We start from the raw sequence: 20,558 nt of genomic DNA on the forward strand, positions 1-20,558 counted from the left end.
GGTGATGTCATGCTTCCATTAAACTAAGGCCATAAATATAACAAAAAAAATGACTTCTTTCAGAGGAGAAGCAAAGCTTTTTAGTTGTTTTTTTTGTTTGTTTTGTTTTGTTTTTTGCCCTGGTCTAAAAAAGCAGCTGCAGCAGCAGAAATGGGACCGAGCCGGACCGGATCACTCTTTTCTTCCTCTTCCGTTTTGTCCTCCATGAATATGGGAATAAAGATATTTTCCCACCAGGAGCTGTCAGCAGCCGGGACAGCGAGCCATTTAATCTTCCTATGACAGAGGAGAGCGGGTGAGGTTTGTCCCCCGACACACGCGCACACATAAACACGCGCGCGCACACAGAGCGACCCAACACCGCCTCTGCTGCCTCTCCTGTTACAGCTCAGCGATCGAATTACGTGTCCGGAGGAAAATGTTGCAGCAGAGAGGAGAGAGAGAGACTGCAGCATCGCTGGAGACCGGAGGCAGCAGCAGCAGTCCCGAGCAGTGCAGGTGAGAGGGGAGGGGAAAAAAGGAGGAGGAGGAAGGAGGAGGCGCGTTCGCTGCTGGAGTGAATGCGGGACTCCTAGAGCAAAAAGACGCATCTACTCTCAGTCCATGCTCCCATCCTCCTCCAGATCCGGACCGCGCGGGGATTTTTACTCCAAAACTGATCAAACCACGAGGACAGGCTCCACTTTTTCTCCTCCACGAGAGCAGATTTAAGGAGAAACTTGCTCCGAGAGCCACTCTCACAACTTGCGTAAAGGAATCTGGCTGCTTGGCACGTTGCTCCAATGCGGGGAAAGGAGGCAGCTGGGCGAGGAGGTAAGAGGAGTCAGAAACAGATGTTTACTCATAATTCTTGGATCTGATTTCAGATTTATTCATCTCTGTCTCTCCATTCGGAAAAACCTAAACATCTTCTCCTTTTCTCTGTCTCTCTCTCCGTGTGTGTGTCTCCTGTTTCTTTTGTGTAGTACTGGTGCATTGCAGTTTCTAAGTGGGGGGAAAAGAGAACAGCCACTGACTGTCCCACGTGTGACTGGAATGAAGAGAACTTACAAATGATGAACTGATCGGAAGAAAACAGCAGGAGTGGAGATGAATCAAAAGGCTGATGATGGAGGGATGTGTTATTAAAACAAAATGTGTTTTTATGACTTGGTTAGGCTAAAGCGGGATTCTTTCTTTAGAAGCTAATAAGTGTAGGAGGAGAATTTAAAACAGAGGACCTGCTGAAGTGAACAACAGAGAGCGCAGGAGCTTTCCCTCGGACCTGAGTCCACAGAGAGCCATCGAGAAGGTATCAGGCAGGATAAATCAAACACCCACTCTGCGTGCTCTGCACCAGGCCACTAAACACCAATAAACAAGAGGCACAACTGGGGGGCGTGGAGGGCAGCCAGAGACAGACCAGAGAGAGGGCAACAGAAGGGAGCCAGCCATGCCGAGGCTTCTTGGTGCAGTGCACTCCTCCAGCCTCCTGGTCCCCTTCATCCTCCTCCTCCCCCTGCTGCAGCTGCTGACTCAGCTACCAGGCGCAGACTCGGCTCTCCGGTACCGAGTGGCAGAGGAGGGACCCCCGGATGTGAAAATCGGCAATGTGGCCACGGACCTGGGCCTCACGGCAGGCACGGGCAGCGGGGACGTCACCTTCGCCCTGGAGAGTGGCTCAGAGTACTTCAAGATTGACAACGTGACGGGGGAGCTGACCACAGGCCCACGGCGCATCGACAGGGAGAAGCTGCCTCAGTGCCAGATGATCTTTGACGAGAACGAGTGCTTCCTGGACTTTGAAGTGTCAGTGATTGGACCCCTGCAGAGTTGGGTGGACCTGTTCGAGGGCCGCGTTGTCATCACAGACATCAATGACAACACGCCCTCCTTCCCCTCACCTGTCCTGCAGTTGTCAGTTGAGGAGAACCGTCCAATAGGAACTCTGTACCTGCTCCCCACTGCCACTGACAGGGACTTTGGAAGGAATGGCATTGACCGCTACGAGCTCATCCAGGAAAATAATGGAGTTGGGTCAAGTTCAACAAGACGCACAGCAGGAGGAAACCCCATTACCAGAGTGGATGGACTTGACCGGAGGGGCAGAAGTGGAGATAATGGAGGAGGAGCCAGCAGGAGCAGTGTGTTTGAGCTGCAAGTGGCAGATATACCAGATGGTGAGAAGCAGCCACAGCTTATTGTGAAAGGAACGCTGGACAGGGAGCAGAAAGACTCATATGAGCTGGTCCTCAGGGTTCGAGATGGGGGAAGCCCTCCACGCTCCTCCCAAGCTCTGCTTCGTGTGTCCATTACTGATGTGAATGACAACAGTCCACAGTTTGAAAGGTCAACGTATGAGGCTGAAATGACAGAGAATGCTCCTCCGGGTACCCCTGTCCTTCAGGTCAGAGCCTCAGATTGGGACATTGGAGTCAATGGGCAGGTGGAATATGTCTTTGGAGCTGCCACTGAGAATGTCAGGCGACTCCTGCGGCTCGATGAAGCAACTGGTTGGCTAAGTGTTCTTCACAGGATTGACAGGGAAGAAGTGGCCCAGCTGAAGTTCACAGTGATGGCTAGAGACCGGGGTCAGCCTCCCCGCACTGACCGCACCACAGTGGTTCTGGCTGTCCGGGACGAGAATGACAACGTCCCAGTCGTAGAGATCAGAAAGATTGGACGGATCCTGGTTCGAGATGGGGCAGCATTGGTGCCGGAAAATGTTCTGGTGGACACACCTGTGGCTCTGGTTCAGGTGTCGGACAGAGACCAGGGAGAGAACGGAGCAGTGACTTGCACAGTTGTAGGAGATGTTCCATTCACCCTGAAGCCAGCAGGGGAAACAGTACTCCCACCCCTACCAGCAGACGAAGCCTTCGACAGGTAAGCCTAACTAAAGGGTCACAGTAAGTATCACCACTGCTCAGTCACAAATCAAGGTTTCATGATTTTAGCCTCTTATCAAATACTAATTAATCAATTAATCTGAATCAAAAACTCCAAAATACATATATCTTTTGGGTTTGTATTAGATTACACATAAACATGTTTATACAATCAAATCTTTGTTTAAAGACTGTAGATTTTAATTCTCAAGAGCACATAAAACACTGTGTAATGTTAAGTATCTGCGAAGGAATGATGCATTTTAGTTTAAAATGATGGACTACTGTACCTGAGGGTGGATGAAAATGTAATTTAAAGTCGTATATCGGGGTTCAAACAATTGTATATGTGCCATTAAGCACCTGATTTAAATTTGCCGAATAACATAAATAATCTTTTAAGAAAAATCCCAGAAGGGTTAGACACAATTTCATTTACATTCTGCTGAGCAGAGTGTTTTACAGTAGATTACAGTGTATGCAGCAGTAACTGAGTTATTTAAGGTCTACCAGTAATTTAATGAATATTAAGAAAGAGCCCAACTCATCTCTTTGTATTTACCCATGTATGCATTTCATATGCATTTTTAGGAAGTTCAACTTAATTTATAGGTAAACATTATGTATCAGCTATGTAAACGTTACAACCTTTTATGTTCTATGGGGAAGCAGTTTTCATAAAAGCATTTTCCCCCCATTTCTTTTTTACTTTAAGCATAAAGTGCCTCAAGTGTTGTTGCACTGAAATTTAATTTAAGCTTAGCTCAAGCAGTGCCACTCATCGACAGGGGCTCAGAATAGTTAGGCTGTCATGTGATCTGTAAACTTTTGGTACACATCAATTCAGCTGAAGGGTTTTACATACTTCTAATAAAATTTCAGTCCCACTGACTCCAAATGTCAAAGCTCTTCACTCGTATTTAAGAACATCACCTAAGGCTATTGAATTCAGGGAGTGGAAGAAGTAGTCAATGCTCTTTTAAGGTATCACTGCCATCACATCCACAGTGACCTGTGTAATGAGACTTGTGAGGAATGTAAGGCTTTCCTTGACTACAGAACTTCATTGATGCTATTATTGTTTAAGGGCTTTACCAAATCAATAAATTGATTTCATTCAAATGTCACTGTTTTCCACTATCATTGTCTCTGTAGATTAGAGTAATCATTGAAAAACATTTAATGATTTTTAAAATGAAACATTTTAGAGAGAAAACTATGTTTATTAATTCAGTTATTGATTGACAGTGTAGCAATTGCCTCACTGGTAAAAGCACTGTTTAAAGCTTCATTTTCTGGCCCTACATTGTTTATGATTAGCTTTATTAAATAATTATTTATCTAACCAGCAGGTATGTAGGCTTTTCTTATATTATATGAACAAAGTTGGAGTGTTTAAGGGAATTTGAGAAGGTCGTTTTGTGTTTTTTAATGTTTAAAGTCCCAATGAAGAATGTATCAAGTAATTTAGAAAATTCCATATTAAAAGTACAACTCAACACCTAATATGTGTTTTTATTTCTTACAAACCACCATACAATTTTTCTTCCATTTTCTTAAAGTAATTTTTTGTTTGTTTCTACAGGAACAAGAAAAAATACTTCTTGCATACCTCAGCCTTGCTGGACTATGAAGCCACAAAAGAGTACAGTGTAACAATTGTGGCGGTAGATTCTGGCAGCCCCAGTTTATCCAGCAATAGCTCACTGATGGTTCGAGTGGTCGACATCAACGACCATGCTCCAACCTTTGCCCAGAGCACCGTAGAGGTCCACTTTGCTGAGAACAACTCACCTGGTGAAAGGGTGGTCACTGTTGTAGCCACAGATGCAGACAGTGGCAAGAATGCAGAAATAGCATACTCCCTGGACCCTGCGTCTAATGGACCTTTTTACATCGATGCAGACAATGGAGATATCCGTGCTACTGGGGTTCTGGATCGTGAACTGCAAGAGCGATATGAGCTAAGGGTTATTGCGAAGGATAAAGGCACGCCATCCTTGCAAGGTTCTGAAACTGTTGTTGTCCAGGTGACCGACCGCAACGACAATGCACCCAAGTTTGTTCAAGAGATCTTCACTTTCTATGTCAAGGAGAACCTCCTCGCCAACAGTCCAGTTGGGATGGTAACAGTCACGGATGCTGACGAAGGCGAGAACGCAGATTTTAGCCTGTTTGTAGAGGTAGATGAAGCGGACACAAAAACCACAGGGGAGGAGGGAGTAGATGGAGAGAAACAGCGGGAAGATGTGTTCTCAATTGAGAACAACACTGGAACAATTTTTTCTTCTGCGTCATTTGACCGTGAAAAACTTTCATCCTACACTTTCCGTGTGCGGGCTGTGGATGGAGGGGAGCCCCGCAAAACTGCCACGGCCACCGTCTCACTTTTTGTGACAGACGAAAACGACAATGCTCCTTCTATCACCTCTCCTGCCAATGAATCCTACACCCTTTTACCACCTGCAAGTAGTGCTCGCACTATTGTCAGGACCGTAACAGCCATAGACTCAGACACGGGGCCAAATGCTGATCTTCGCTATGCTCTAGTTGGGGGAAATCCCTTCAGACTGTTTGAGATTGGCCACACAAATGGAGTTATCACCCTGGCAGAGCCTCTGGAGCGGCGCCACAGAGGTCTGCATCGCCTGGTTGTTCGAGTCAATGATAGTGGCATCCCTTCACTCTGTGCCACAGCTCTGGTTCATGTCTTCATTAATGAGAGCTTGGCTAATGCCACACTAGTCGATGCACAGGTAATTTGTTTGCATCAATATCAGCTCTTAACAGATTTTATTGAGTGGCTCTTTGCATTTCTTTTATGTGATTCTAAACTTCCTTTTTTCATTTTAATTTATGAACACATCTTATGTGGAAAACGTGTTTTAATGTTTATTTTACTATAATAACTGAGTCCATATTGAATTTAAGGCCTATCATTGCTTAAAGGACTATATATGACCCAACCCCTTTTATGCCAGAGTTTTAAGCAACAATCATTTTAGCTGTTTTGGTCAAACCTTGTATGTTGAATCTCTGTAAGATTTCACAATACATGCTAGCTCTTATTACCACCCCAATTTTTATCTTAATATATGTACAACTAACAAGTTAAAGCTATTAGATGTTAGCTGTGGTGGCCATCCTGAAAAATCAATTAGTTGTATATCAAAACTAAAAGTTACCCAGTTGTAGATGTGCATCCAGTTTTTACTCTAAGTTTCAATAAAATCTGTTCAGTAGTCGTAGTCTGTAAAATATTTTGCTAACAGACAAACACATTTTTCTCCACTGCGCGCTCAGTTAGCACATGAAGTATGAATTGGGATGAATAGAACTACTGCCAGTCATTTTGACCGAGTTACAGCCATTTTTGGGCTTACTAAAGTTTCTTTGAGGTCGCGGCCATCTTAAATTGCGTTTTCTCCAAACGTTAGTCAGTTGTAGGTGTGTATCTAATGATTACTTATTGACAGTATCAATGAAATATATCCAGTGGTTTCTGAGATATTTTGCCAATAGGAAAAATGAACACATACAGACACAGGCAAAAACACAATCGCCCTTTAGAGTTCAGAGGCAGGCAATAATTAGTTAAAAATCTAATTTGCGTATGTGAACACAATTCCAAAGATCTGTATGTAATTCAAAATAAACAGACACGATACAATAAAAGTTGTATTAAAGTTTTATGGCAACTATAAATCCAAATTTTACTGATCTGTGCAGGCCTGCTGTTCAACACTCATGTTAACCAGCAGTGATGGCTCTGTCCACTTATATTTGTAGTATTTGCACAATAAATACACATCATAGTTTAGGAGGGGGATAATGATTGTTGCAGTTTAACAACAAACAGGAATAACTTGATTTTCACTGATCAAACGAGATAGCTGCAGCATTTTTGCACCATTTTTGCAGCATTCAGACTGTTGACGCTCCAGTCTCGTAATTGTATTGTTCAAGATAGAACACACTGTTTCTGTTGGCAATTTCCTTTGCAGCTTAGATAGTTCTGCAGCGGGTTCTTTGTCCAGCATGCATTGTTGTAATGGCTGTGTGGTTAAAATACCTGTTATTACTGAAGTGGTTTTTCTTTTATGGTACATTGAGCGCAGAGCTGAGAGGTTTAGGTGTGTTTGTGTGTATATGAGTGTGTGTGTGTGTCAAAGAGAGAGAGAGAGAGAGATAACATTAGGGTTACTTTTTTGGGGGGGTGGGGGTGGGGGGGTGGGGGGGGAGATGAAAGATGAGCACGTCCCCGTTATGGACTTGTAATATTGAGCAGGTTGAAGTATGTATGAACAGTTGTAAGACGGGTGTCCCTTAGCTGTATTCTTGCATTTACATTCCAAAGTCACATTAGATTTAGATGTTTGCACTTTGTCACAGGGAGCTGAACAGAGTTAGGCAGTATTTAGTGAAAGCCACTCAAAACCACTCTGAACTCTAAATAAATCATTTTTACAAGTTGATATAAAGCAAATGTGAAAGATATTTGCGGCTAATCCTAAATGAATCTGTGCGGTCTCCTTGAACGGAGGGCTTCACAGCAGATTTAAAGTTGGCTTGAAAGAGGCACGCTGTGTGCAGAGGTAACTGACGAGACTCAGAGACATTACCGAGATACTGAAATTAACTAGAACATTATGTGTTCAAATTTAGCTTATGCTCTGCCCATTGAAATCTTTCTTTCCTCTCTGCTGTAGCAATAATTGAATGTGCTTCCCATAATGCTTTAAAATGTTCCATTAAGCTATAAATGATGGCAGGTAATAATTACTAAAACTTAATCTCTGGTGTGAAAAAGGTAATTTGTATCGACTGATAATTAAATCCCCTCAATGGCCTTGTAGTACCATTGTTTGTTCTGACACAAACAGCTTGTTGTTTCAACCCACACCTGAAACTTGGAACACATTTTCCTAGTTTGAGCATATTCCCATGATTTTTCTGAGTTTAAAAAAAGGTCTTAAAGAGTCAAGTCTGTGCATGTAACGTGAAGCAGAACGTTTAACCAAAAGTAGCTTTGGGATATTTGAAAGGAGCGGAGCTTTTAGACAAAAACAAATCACACAATCTTAGAAAATGTGTCAAAGCAACGATGGCTTTTGTAAATTGTGCTGTGGACTATTTTATTTTAGAGTACACATGACTTTTTTTTTGTTTCATTAGAAAAATCATTTTTATATTATAAATGATACATAATCCTAGTTGCTTTTGTTTGGACTTTAAATAACAATCATCCCATGGCTGATTGAGAATCTTCACCAGTATATGGCACAGAACCCTAGCAGTGGGGATCAAACCCATTTTTTAATGTACAAACTAAAAATACACCAATTAACTGGCTAGTAAATGGTCAGTACAAAAAGTAATATTTATTTAATCAGTCAGTGAACACACAATAACTTAGTGCCTAACTCATGCGCAATTTGTGAACAGCTGCTATTACCAGATGTGTTTGTTTACCTATGATCAGCTGACTGAAAATAGGTCAACAATGGCGATGTTATTGGGAGAGTTGTTTGGGATGGAGAAGTCTGACATATTGATACAAAATTACAATGAGTGAGGTATCCAGACAAAATGATGTGTTACGTTGAACCAATAAATGGACTGGTGTAAAGGAAGTTTGAATGACATCTTAAAGGCATCGCACCGCCCTGCTTAATCCCCGACTTTCTTTAGTGAAAGTGATGGACGCATTCATTTTTCTTTCATGTGTAGCTGCAGATTCACTCCTATATTTCAACCTGAACATCTCAGAGAGTCTTGGCTTGTCTAATTCCATCATATTTGATCACGTACAGACTACAGCCAACCTAATGTATGTCAGTCACATGACTGGAGCTTTTACTGGGCTTCGACAAATTTAACAGCGTGTATTCATCCATCCATTATCTTTACCCACTTCTTTATTTTTGGGTCGTGGAGGTCATTGGTGCCTATATCCAGCAGTCACTGTGCAAGAGACGGGGGACACCCTGGACAGGTCTCCAGTCCATCACAGCGACACATGGAGACAAACAACCTTTCACTCTCTCATTCACACCTAGGGACAATTTAGAGTCACCAATCAGCCTAACATGCATGTTTTTGGTCTGTGGGCGGAAATCAGAGAACCTTAGTTCAGGACAGCTTCTCATTTTATACTTTGCAATAAGTAACTTGAAGTTTTTGTAGTTGTTGCTTTTTCTTATTTTTACTGTAAATGGATTTTTATGAGCACAGGCAAAATTTCAGTTCAACCAGAATTTAGGGGAGAAAGAAATTTTTATTTTGATTATTATAGTTTTTTTTTATTTTTACAAAATTCCATTTGACTGAAATCTGAATTAATCGGTCAAATCTTTACAAAAATCTAACTTTCAAACCAGAACTTGAAGATGAAAACATTTGAGTTTTGTTTTAAACCCACGTTAAAGTTCGGTTGTAAATTTGGGGGTGGGGGCTGACTCACTTCTGACTAAGGAACTACTGTTTTTTATCAGCAATACTTTTGCTTCATTCTTCATCCGTGGAGGTTCACTCCACAATGACTAAGATTATGATCTCGAAGAACTCCCCCAACAACGCTCCTTCGCTCCTTGTAATCTATACAGCAAAACACGTGTGCTAACTTTTCCTGCTTTTTGTGTCAGTGTAACTTTTGAAGACAGTCACACAGAAATGATGTCAAACCCTGCTTTGAGGGCCCTGTTTGTAATATGCATCCTTGTTTTAAATGACTTCTAAAGCTCAATGCTACCTTCGAGCCACAGAAAACAGGTTCTGTGTAATCTCATCTGAGAGCTGTGACATTATTCCATGTCAAAATAACTTTTTGAACAAAGGCAAACTGCTCAGCGCAAATCAAAGAGGTAGGATTGTACCGGTAGCTGGTGAGGAGAACACTTCATGTGTGACACAGAAAAATGCTGAAAGGAAAATCAAGGAGGTGAGGATTAGAAGAGAACCCTTAGTAAGAGGTAGAATTATCTGCAGTGAGCCTAAATGACCAAGACTATTAAATCAAACAATAGGGTGTAATACGTCTAAGCTGCTTTGAAAGCCGTCATTGAATACAACATGCACAGTTCAGCTTGATTGTAAGTAGGAACTTGGTGGCGTAATTGAGTAGAAGTCATTTAAAAGAGAATACCTCCATCTCGTAATGAAGTCAAACTGGGTGGTGGATAGATGCCAGATGCAATTAAGGAATGAAAGTGCCTGCTACTGCTGCAGCACCGCAGCAGAAAATTACTCCGGTCCTTTCAATCCAATAGCACTGGGTGAGCCGCATGTTTGGTAATTATCTGTAATATTATGCTGCAGGGTTTGAGCTCGAGAAAGAGGAAATTGACATTGTAGACGTCGTGTGTCATTGTTGTCATTTGGTGCTCTTTGAGGAGCTCTGTATATCAGAAGTTGTGCATTGTGAAGCTAAGACTTTTAGTGAGAATGATTTTAACCTTTCAAATTAGAATTTCTATCTTAAGATCAGTGCTTTCACTTGCTTTTATAAAATCAATAGTTCAGTTTTTACTTGAATTGGGGTTCTGTGGAAATAAAAACTAGAGTTTATTCTTGACTACGCCAAACGGATAGACGAGCAAGACAAAAACCAGCATGGATTTCTGCCATCAAAAACAGCACCAATCTCAAAGATTTTATAGCAGTTCATCTATTTTGTTTATTTGCTTTTTCATGCTGGGTTTTGGGGGAGCTGCTGATGCATACCAACTATATATTTTTCATGTTTGTATCACCGTAAAGTTTACATTGCATGGATATTCTGTCAAGGATATCATAATATTCCTGCAAAAAGCCTCAAAAAGTGGCACAGCTATCTTCTGCTACCACAATTTACACAAGAAAAACAACTGAACCCAATGTAAATTGTAGGCCAACCATTTTTTGAAGACTTACTTTCTTTCAACTATTACATATCAAATGTTAACCTAGTTTTTACAAAGTTCACTGAGGTATAGCCATCTTTATGTAGGCTAATGTTGATTAGCTGTGGCAGCTATTTTGAAACTCCAAAAGTTAACGAGTTGTAGATGAACAGCCAAGAATTACTTTTTGAGAGTTCATTGAAATTTGAATGAAATTTGCGGTCCATGAGATACTTAGCAAACAGACAAGCAGGGTCAATTGCAACAGTTAGCGTCAAAATTTGAGCAAAAATGCCATGCAATATATTTTAGGCAATCAGTTTGTGCTCAGAGAATAAGTTGCGGGGTCAGTCTCATCTCATACCAGATCCAATCTTAGCATAGTATCATTTGAACTGACTAAGCTAAAGACATTTTTGTGTTTGCTAAGATTGCTGTGCTGTGGTGGACATCCTGAATCGGGTTGACTCTAAACGTTTATTAGTTTTATATGTGAACATAATGATTACCTTGGGAACATTTTGTAAGAATTCATTCAGTTGTTCATGAGATATTTTGCTGAATTTGCCCTTTACCTTCACCTCTGACAGGCGCTCTCAACTATGTCACAAAAAAATGGTGGTAATGCAAAGGATCATAAAATAGAGTTCACATAAATAATACAATTTGGGGGATAGGAGTTGTTTTTTGTTTTTTTTAACTGATGCTGCACTCAGACCAGCCACTAGCTCATAAATCTGGCCAAAATTAAACTCTGTTAAACTTTTATTTTTGTTGTTTTCATAGAGTCATAAATGGATTGAGCTGCATTAAAAATGTGAGCTAGGTTCAGGAGTGAAGTCATGGGAGAACTCTTTGTTTTGATCATGTAACGAGCATCTGCAGTGACATGTTAATAAGCTAATCCTTGAAGATTGAAGCAGATAGAGTGCCATGCTAAGTCCTGCGAGAAAGCACACGCAGCAGAACTAAAGAATCTGCTGGGATTTGGAGATGCAGGGGTATGCAGTACTTGGAAGGGGGAGATGCTTATAGCATTGCACACTTGGGGTTTCCTGTGTGTGCTTGTGCACATAAAGCACGTCTCAACTCAGCCGACTACACACGGGTTGAAGCTTGTGTGGAGCTCTCTCCTTATCACATGCTCGTAAATCAGAGCTGACTCACAACCACAGACCCTCCAACACTTTTCTGTGTCACATATGCCTGAACAGTCAACTCGCCCAGCGCTGTCATAAAGCATGTGTACATGTGACTCGTTGATGCTATTTTCTTCTTTGTTTTTGCACTAACACACAACACAGAAGCCACTGCGGGGAAGCGCCACGCCAAGGATGCCCGGCATCTTTGAGTGGAAAAGCAATACTGCAGGCAAAGAGAAGAGCAATGAGGCTGATGAGAGAGAGCAGAGCCTGCAGAAAGAGGCCCTCTGCAGTGGAAGTAAAACAATGGAATTAAACCAACATGACTCACTAGCAATGAAACTTAAATCTCACGATAGATGTGGATGAAACAATGAAATATAACACAATGTCACTTTGAGCTCCAGGGAAACAAGCAGAGAGAGTGACTACTATAGATATTGTATATATGAGCAAATCTAATATGTCTTGGAAAGCATAACAAACAAGTCCCATAGTTTAGTTTGCTGTAACACCAACGCTGTAGCTTGCACGGTAGTTAATTTTCCTTGGCTACTTCAAAGCACAGGGGCTCAATCTCTCCCCTGCATATTCCTGCAAACCTTATTACCAGCCGCTCTTATTGGAGCGAGGATTAGAAGAGCCTGTCATTTCTAGCCCTGCCAGGCCAAAGACTTTGTCATGTGAGCTCAGAGACAAGGTTCAGACAGTGAAATGAGTTGTCTCCCTAACAGACAGCTTACACTCGGTGTGGACCTGCGTACGCGCATGCATATGCATCAGCGCGCCTGTCTGCATTTGTGTTCAGTCTGCATAATGATTCTCTCAAACTAAGTTACCAGTGTGGCTCTGCTGAACAGAACTTTACAGCCTCGTTGTCTCCTGTTCGGAAACTCGCTGTAACACGTAATGGCTGCGTTTGCTTTCCAACCTAATCCACTTTTTCTTATAATGATCCTGTTATCGGAGTACTAGCTCCATTCGTTGCATGTGCAAATGAATGTCCTTATGTTTTTTTAATCTAACATAATTTTTCTAAAGCAAAAACACAAAAGCACTTTTTAAGTAAAGATATTAAAATGGATTTGCACGGATTTGCACCGCAACAAAAAGCTATTAGCTTAACGGAACAAAATCAGAACCTTAAAGAGGCCAAAAGAAATGGCTTTGAAAATGAGCTCACATGTTTTTAGTACCCTCCCTTTTACACATTCAATTCTCTAAGCAGGAATTGCAATAGCAAATCCTTGACAAATCCACGCCTACACTATCATTTACAATAGGGATATTGTTTATTGATGAGACAGTAGATGTGTTTCTGCCTAAAGATGTAGTCATAGTCTCTCTCGGCTTGATTTTTCCACATTTATTTATTGTTTGTTTTATACTATGTAAGTTCTAACTGCTCTTGACCTCCATGTCTAAAATGACTTTTTATTCTTTGGTCAGCTCTAAGCGGTATAATCCAAGATAACTCTCGTACCACTGCAGATGATTTGAGCTCATAAGTGAAAAATTTTTGGCTCAGCCTGAAATGCTGCAACTGGGAAGCAAGAGCTATTATATATTAAGCGACACTCTGTGTGTCTAGGAGTAACAGTGCCGCTCCCACACTAAACAGAATGATAAGTATAATTAAGATGAAGATGCTGTTTGAGGTTTCCTGATGGCTTGCACCAACTGTGTCATCTCCTACAGACACCGTTCTCAATATTTTGCTCGTAGAAAGTTTCCATTTTACTTCTGTTTGTTATTTCTCTTCGGAAGGCTTTTATGTCTGATTTTTCTCCACTCTACCTTCTGTTCCAGGTGGCCCGAAGCCTGATGGCACCACTGTCGCTGGACATTGCCGGGGATCCAGACAGTGAGCGAGCCCTGGGAAAACAGCGTCTCAGTGTTGCCATCGGTGTCCTGGCAGGTGCCGCAGCCGTCATTCTGGTTATTCTTCTGGTGGTCACGGCTCGACAGTGCGGCACTCAGGGGAAGAACGGTTACGAAGCTGGTAAGAAAGAGCCAGAGGAAGACTTCTTCAGTCCCTCAGGAGCTCAGCCCCAGGCCAGTCGAGGTGGGGGATCAGACCGTGGACGTAAACCTCGACGGGACAAACGCACCGGAGGCGGAGGTACCATCGGAGGAGGAGGGAAGTCGGACAGATCTCTTTACAGTGGCATTGTCACAGTCAACGGCCTGCGTCGCCATGGCAATGACGATGATGAAGAGGAACTGAGCAGCGCTAGTGAGCGCCTGGCAGCCCGCTACTGTGCTGTGGACGGTGACCCCAGCAGCCCGCGGATGGGTGGCGGCAGGAGACACCAGTCGAGCCCCGATCTGGCCAGGCACTACAAATCCAGCTCACCCCTCCCTGCAGTAAATCTACAGCCACACTCACCCCCGGCAGAGGGAAAGAAGCACCAGGCAGTCCAGGAGCTGCCTCCCTCCAACACATTTGTGGGTAGCAGTGGGTGTGTAGGGAGTGCCGGCTCCAGCAGCAGCAGCACAGGGGGCAGTGGCAACGCAGATGCCATGTCCCTGGGCTCTGACCAGTGCTCAGATTATAGCTGCCAGGCGGGGAACAAATACAGCAAACAGGTAGGAGCTCAATTTGTTTCTGGCTTTTTAGCCACTATGTGGCTCCATCATGGACTCACCCTCCTCTACTTTGCTGAAATATGTCCTGCACACCTTGCTGTTAGCATCTGCAAACCATTTTATCTCCATAAAATAGCTGTCAGGGTGTGTGTGCCTGCAGGTGTCACCATCCTAAACTAGATTGCTGCCAGATCTACTGCAAGACATAGTCGAGCTCATACTGTCGCCAAAAGATAGTCGAATGTGGATTTTTGCATACGTTCATGATTGTGTGAGACCATATGCAAGAGAGGACCCCCGATGAGTTCAGTTAAAGCAAAGATGTGGAGGGGGTGGGCAAACACATTTCTTCCAACAGGGTAATTGGTCATTTCTTCTTTGGTTCTGCCTTTCTCAAGCTGTTATCTGTCTTCTAATTAGATATTATATGTATTTACTCCATAAACAAAGTCAGCTGCATAGATAATGTAAGCTCTGACTTCGGCGTTTCATCAGGAGGCTGCAGTTCAACGCTGACAAATAAACGCTGCATAGGGACGGTCACTCAGTCCGGTACCCACTCACACACTCACAATAATGCATAGACGCAGGCCCCATCTATCATCGTAGACAAACTGACACAGCAGAGGGTCTCTCTGCTGTCCACGGGGAGTCTTCCCAAGAGCAGAATTTGAGTGACAGCCAACCCTGCTTAAAGGGGCGGTGTCTCATTTCCTTGACAGACAGCTCTACAGTTATCCAGCTTGTGGTGAAAAAAATGCTGATGTGGTCATTAAAAGAGAAGGAGAAGAGCTTCTTAAGCTAATCAATTCATACATGGGCACTCTGATCCTGCTCAACACACACACAGACACACGCAGGAGCGCGTGCACACATATGCATACGCACACAAAACTCCGGAGGTTAATCCATTACGGAGTCGATCCTCTTAATCTGCCATTCCCTGGGAAAGAAACTGCTTACTGGGAGAGTTTGGCGTTCATGCTTACGTGCTCTCAAAACATGCCAGCACACATAGGGAGTCATGCAGACACACAAACTGACAGCTTAATGAATTATTGATCACGTGGGGTAATTAACTACCCCCCCCCCCCACACACACACACACACACACATCCAAGAGTCATGGTGTGTTTGTCTGGGTTTTGGTATGCTCATGACTGCGCTCACTTAAATGTCAGAATTTGTTAATTCGAATCGTTTGGCATCACAGGCAGGTTTGAGTTGGTGGGCTCCCATCACTGAGCTTGAGGGACTGCTTATTTTACGAAGGCATATTCATTTTCTACATGAGTGCGGGTGAGAGATAGGACTCGGGGAGTGAAAGGTGGCGTGCGTGTGCCAAATGAGGGAAACGGGACGCCAGCAGAAATTGGAGTAGCATTAGATCAGGAGTGGGAGAGATTTATGGAAGTTTCGGAGGAGAAGAAAGATTGAGTCAACAAGACGAGGGGAGGAGGGGTGGAGGACTTGTGGATTTCAAAGCTACTTTACTGGGTCAGTGAAAACATTAAAAACTCTTCAACGGAAATCTACACATCATCTCAGATTATTCTAAAGAGGGGAATGAAAAAATGAATTCAAAACAGGAAAGTCATGAAAACTAAAGTTAAAGATAGCCTCATGAAGCATCAAGTACTTCTGTTTTTAAAAAATCTAAACTGTTCATTGAGGAGGAGAGACAAGGGATGGAAAAAGATGTGTGAGAATGAATACATTTATAAATGAACAAGAGAAATGGGTGGAATGGTGGATTGAAAAGCACAAAAATGTAATTGAAATGAGTAATCTTTATCTTTTTAGTTAATGCTATTCATTTAGTGTCACATAAACCACTTAACACCTTCAGCTTTTTCCATCTCATAAAAGATGAATTTTTGATATCCATATAAATTTTATCATACTGTGCCAGTTTATGAAGATCAGTTTGCAGTTAATTAAATTATTTCCTGTTAGCATATTTTAAACAAAAAAAAGAGAGCACTTGTAAGGCAACAATCATTTAAGTTTAAGGACTCCATCAACCTTTACATCAAAATGTTAAACAATTATCCCTGCTTAATTTATGCTCCACTGGACAATTGACATTGCTCTTTAAAAATGTTTTACTATTACAAATGCATATCATTAAATTAGTACATTTTTAAATTAAAAATGTTTTTTAATCAAAATATGCCTTAAATTAGCCTAAGCATTATATGCCAAGTAAATATTTTACCATTTAAGAATAAGCGATGTGTGTGCAACAATCCTAACTTATACTTGTGAATTTTTTTAACACAAAACTACTCAATCTGATTCACCCCTTTCCAAAACTGGCTCATACATGACAAACACCCTTAGTACTCTACTATTTAGGACTTTATCATTTCAATTGATCTACAACCTAAAAAGAGATCAAAATTGACAAAAATCACACAAAGGAATCTTAAAAATGTTAAAATGGCTTGAAACAGTCGAGGTGAAAACAAATTCATCCCCAGCTTTGAAAGAACAGCGCACATTGTTTAAGTGTGGTCCTATAGAAAGGTAATTTAAAAAATTGGATGTCCTCAATTTGTAAAAATAGAGTTTATTACTGACAGGATGGACACGATAACAGCTAGTTTGAGTAAGATGTCATCTTAAAACAACTCCTGCCTCGAAAAAAATTCATAGCGGTTAATGTAAGCACCATTCTGTAAAGCCCATAAATAATATGATATTCCTACCCCAGGCTGCACCAGAAGTGGTAAAGCTGCTTCAATATTTGCACAAACAAACAATCATAGAATCCAATGTTAATAACTGTAAATTGTGAAACTGACGCTGACGTAAATGTTTACAAAATAGCATTTAATAGCCATTTTTATTGGTTGGCAGCACTCCAATTTGGTCGTGTTTCTATAAGCTGTTAGCTTGTCAGTTATGCCTTAATTCAACCTAAATTCCCTAAACGGGGGTTCATCAAAGAGCTATCTACAACAGGTAAGATACTAAATATGTTTAATCTTTCCACATAACCCCACTTTACAAGATATGAACTATTGCTTTTAGTTCTCCACTGCAGAAAAAAAAACATCTTTCCAGTCAGTAATAGAAACAGAAAGTCAAGCTAAGCTCTAATGGAGAAAGTGTAAGGAGGAAGGTTAGAGCACATATGTCCCTGAGGGGAGGGGCCGGGAAACTGGACAAGATGGAGAGAGGTCTGTTTTGGGTGACAGCCAGACAGTGAGAGCGGACTGCTGAGATGTGGGTCATCAGGATACCCGTTGGCATCAGGACACATTAACGATCACAGCAGTCACATGGCACTGCAGTCAATATGGCGAAAGTGGCCTGGTTCTACCCTCTAAGTACTGCTGCACTCACACAAAACTGCTTCCCTGACTGCTGCCCTCAATCAAACACAGCAAAGGTCATTGATTTATGCTCCACTTTCTGCTTCTTTCCATTTTCTTTTCCTTGCTGTTATTGCATGGTGTAATCTTACTGACCTCTTTGCCCGTACATTTTTATAACCTCTCCTTTTTGACTCTCGCACTTTGCCCCTCTCTGTCAGTCTCCCGCGCTCTGTACCATATGCCTGCCCATGCATCTGAACACCCCGCCACTGCTCTCTTTGCATCTTCCCTGCGTCACATTGACCTCTGAGAAAGAACCAACTCAGCGATTTCACTAGTGCCACTTCTTTCACTGTAGTGAGCACTTTCTCCCGACCCAGTAGGTGTGTGTGGGCGGGCGGGTTGCAGCACAGTGCCACAAAGGCTGAATCGAACCAAACGCACACCCTCTTCCACGCACACACTCAAAAAACGTTAAGTCCAAGTCCAATCAATGCCCCTGTTAACAAGGCCAAGACTGCAGTGGAAACAGGTGGGTTGACGGAGCAGATTTTTGCGCATTGCACAGTTCTGCAACTCCTTGTGAAGGTCACCCTTAGACTCTGTTGGCTTCGGGGATGAGTTTGTGGTAAATAGGACTCATCCGGACAGACGTGTTCATCTAATTGGACTGTATGGAGGAGCGTGGCTGGAGAGATTAGGTCTACTGGATTATAAAATTGAAAAGCAGCTTTTCATTTCTGCAAAATCCCCTCAGGATTAAATATGATGAGCGTCTGTCACAGGCTCGCAATCACCCCTCGACGCACTTAGGCACGCCGGATGAACGCATCCACAAACGCAGGCTTCCTGTGATCACATGCGGCGTGCGTTTGCCTGATAGAGTTGAAGGCACTGTCAACCAGAAACAAACAGGCACAGTCCCAACTCCCCCCGCACCCACCCCCTTCTCTCTTTACTCACTTTCCACAAGCCTGTTGTAACCGACCCATAACCCCAGTCATGATGATACCCACTCACTGATGTGTTTATTAAAGCTGCACTGAGTTCAGGCCAAGCAGCCAACCATATGCTCAAGAGGCGAGTGTGTGAGGAGGTAAAGAGGTGGGGGTAAGCGGGAGGTGAGAAGGACAAGGTAACCAAAGCGGGGATCACCCATTGAGCCAGACTGAAAACTGATCTACTGACCCTGCAACGAAGAGCAAGGGGAGGGGACGTCAGTGGACATCAGAGAGGGAACATGAGCCTCAGAAAATGAAGCCAGACAACATATGAGAGGTATATGCAATGATAGAAAATGAAGAAATTGCAGGAAAAAAATGGCAGATGTGGGTTTCTGTTAGATACTCGGTGGTGGAGGTGAAGCACATGGCTTACCCTGTAAACATTGATTTTCCACTCGACCAAGTTCATATGAACATATTGCTCAGAGTTTAGAGGGGTTTTCTTTCTTTTGTACTTCAGTTCCATTGGTTCAGAACAAAAAATATGATCACTTTGAGGTTTGGGCTTACTGAAACCACTTGAATCGACTGTTTATTAGCGGTTTTGTTCACTCAGCGGTGCCATATGGACCTGCAGCAGAAACATTAATTATTTATTTAGTTATCTGACCAGAAAGTTGCACTACATTTTTAATTTGTAATCCTGCTGTAGTATTAGATGTCCTAATGGACTACTGCATTTAAACCACCTGCCAAACATCATTTAGGTCTCCCGTGAACCTCCAAAACATCTTTAAGCTGCTAAAAGTTTGTTTTCTCAGTCATCCAGGTATATAACAACAAAAAAGGTTGAATCATGTCATCTGGACTTCGTTTTTTTGTTAAAAAGAAACGTTTCGCCCCTCATCCAAGACATGATTCAACCTTTTTTGTTGTTATATACCTGGATGACTGAGAAAACAAACTTTGTGTTTTTGAAACCATTAGTGAAAAGGCCAGACTTCAGGGGTATCTGAGGCAGGCTTGAAACACAAGAGTCAGGGTGGCTTCTGGGTAATACCAGATGGCTAGGCCTCAGACTGACGAAGCCTCTTGGATGAGGGGCGAAACGTTTCTTTTTAACAAAAAAAAAAACCAAGTCCAGATGACATGATTCAACCTTTTTTGTTTAAGCTGCTAAGTTCTTTGACCTTGAACACTGAACTTGGCCCGTGGTGTCTGGCGCTAGGATCTCCTAGTTTCTGTTGGTTTAAGAGCAGAGGCTTCACAAATGTCATTGATTCCAGAAAAACGCTGGGATGCCGGATTAAATTGTGGTTCCTAAAGCTTTGAGGCAGGGTCAATACATTGAACTGTTTATTTACAGCTTACCGAGCAACTTGACACACAGACGTAGTCTCCGAATGTCCGTAAACTCTTTCCTGTCCCGCCCATAACTTCTGTCAGCGGCTTAGGATGTTATCAGCCCAGTAAATGAGCGTTATTAGTTGTTTATCATTCCCATAGGTTGCGTTCAGACTGTCCCTCCTACCTTCTAGTAGTTTTAAAGGTACGTTGTTATTGCTGATAATATGTAGCTTTGCAAGTGTACAAAAACAGAAGGTTTTTATTTATTTATTAGCTTTATTGGACCCTTTTCGTAAACCTAACCTTACACGTAACCCAGAGCACCAACCCTAAACTTAACCCCCTTACCCTTGAGCCTTAACCTAACCCAGACCCTAGACCTAACGCCCAGAACCTTAACTCTTAACCTAACCACGTGATCCTATTATCAGTAGGAATGCACCGATCCACATTTTTTTACTTCCGA

At 42.4% G+C, this 20,558-nt stretch overlaps 1 protein-coding gene across 1 annotated transcript in view; it reads left to right on the forward strand.

Annotated features, from left to right (window-relative positions):
* The first annotated feature begins 488 nt into the window (after positions 1 to 488).
* Positions 489 to 20,558, forward strand: part of pcdh7a (protocadherin 7a) — a 70,255-nt gene continuing 50,185 nt past the window's right edge. Inside the window, exons 1-4 of the mRNA XM_037698281.1 lie at positions 489 to 813; positions 966 to 2,865; positions 4,453 to 5,623; positions 13,699 to 14,478. Of these exons, the coding sequence (XP_037554209.1) occupies positions 1,433 to 2,865; positions 4,453 to 5,623; positions 13,699 to 14,478 (3,384 nt within the window). The 5' untranslated portion in view covers positions 489 to 813; positions 966 to 1,432. The remainder of the gene's footprint in view (positions 814 to 965; positions 2,866 to 4,452; positions 5,624 to 13,698; positions 14,479 to 20,558) is intronic.

The sequence above is a fragment of the Nematolebias whitei genome, chromosome 3, assembly GCF_014905685.2.
Source record: "Nematolebias whitei isolate Nwh7 chromosome 3, NemWhi1, whole genome shotgun sequence".
NCBI lineage: Eukaryota > Metazoa > Chordata > Actinopteri > Cyprinodontiformes > Rivulidae > Nematolebias > Nematolebias whitei.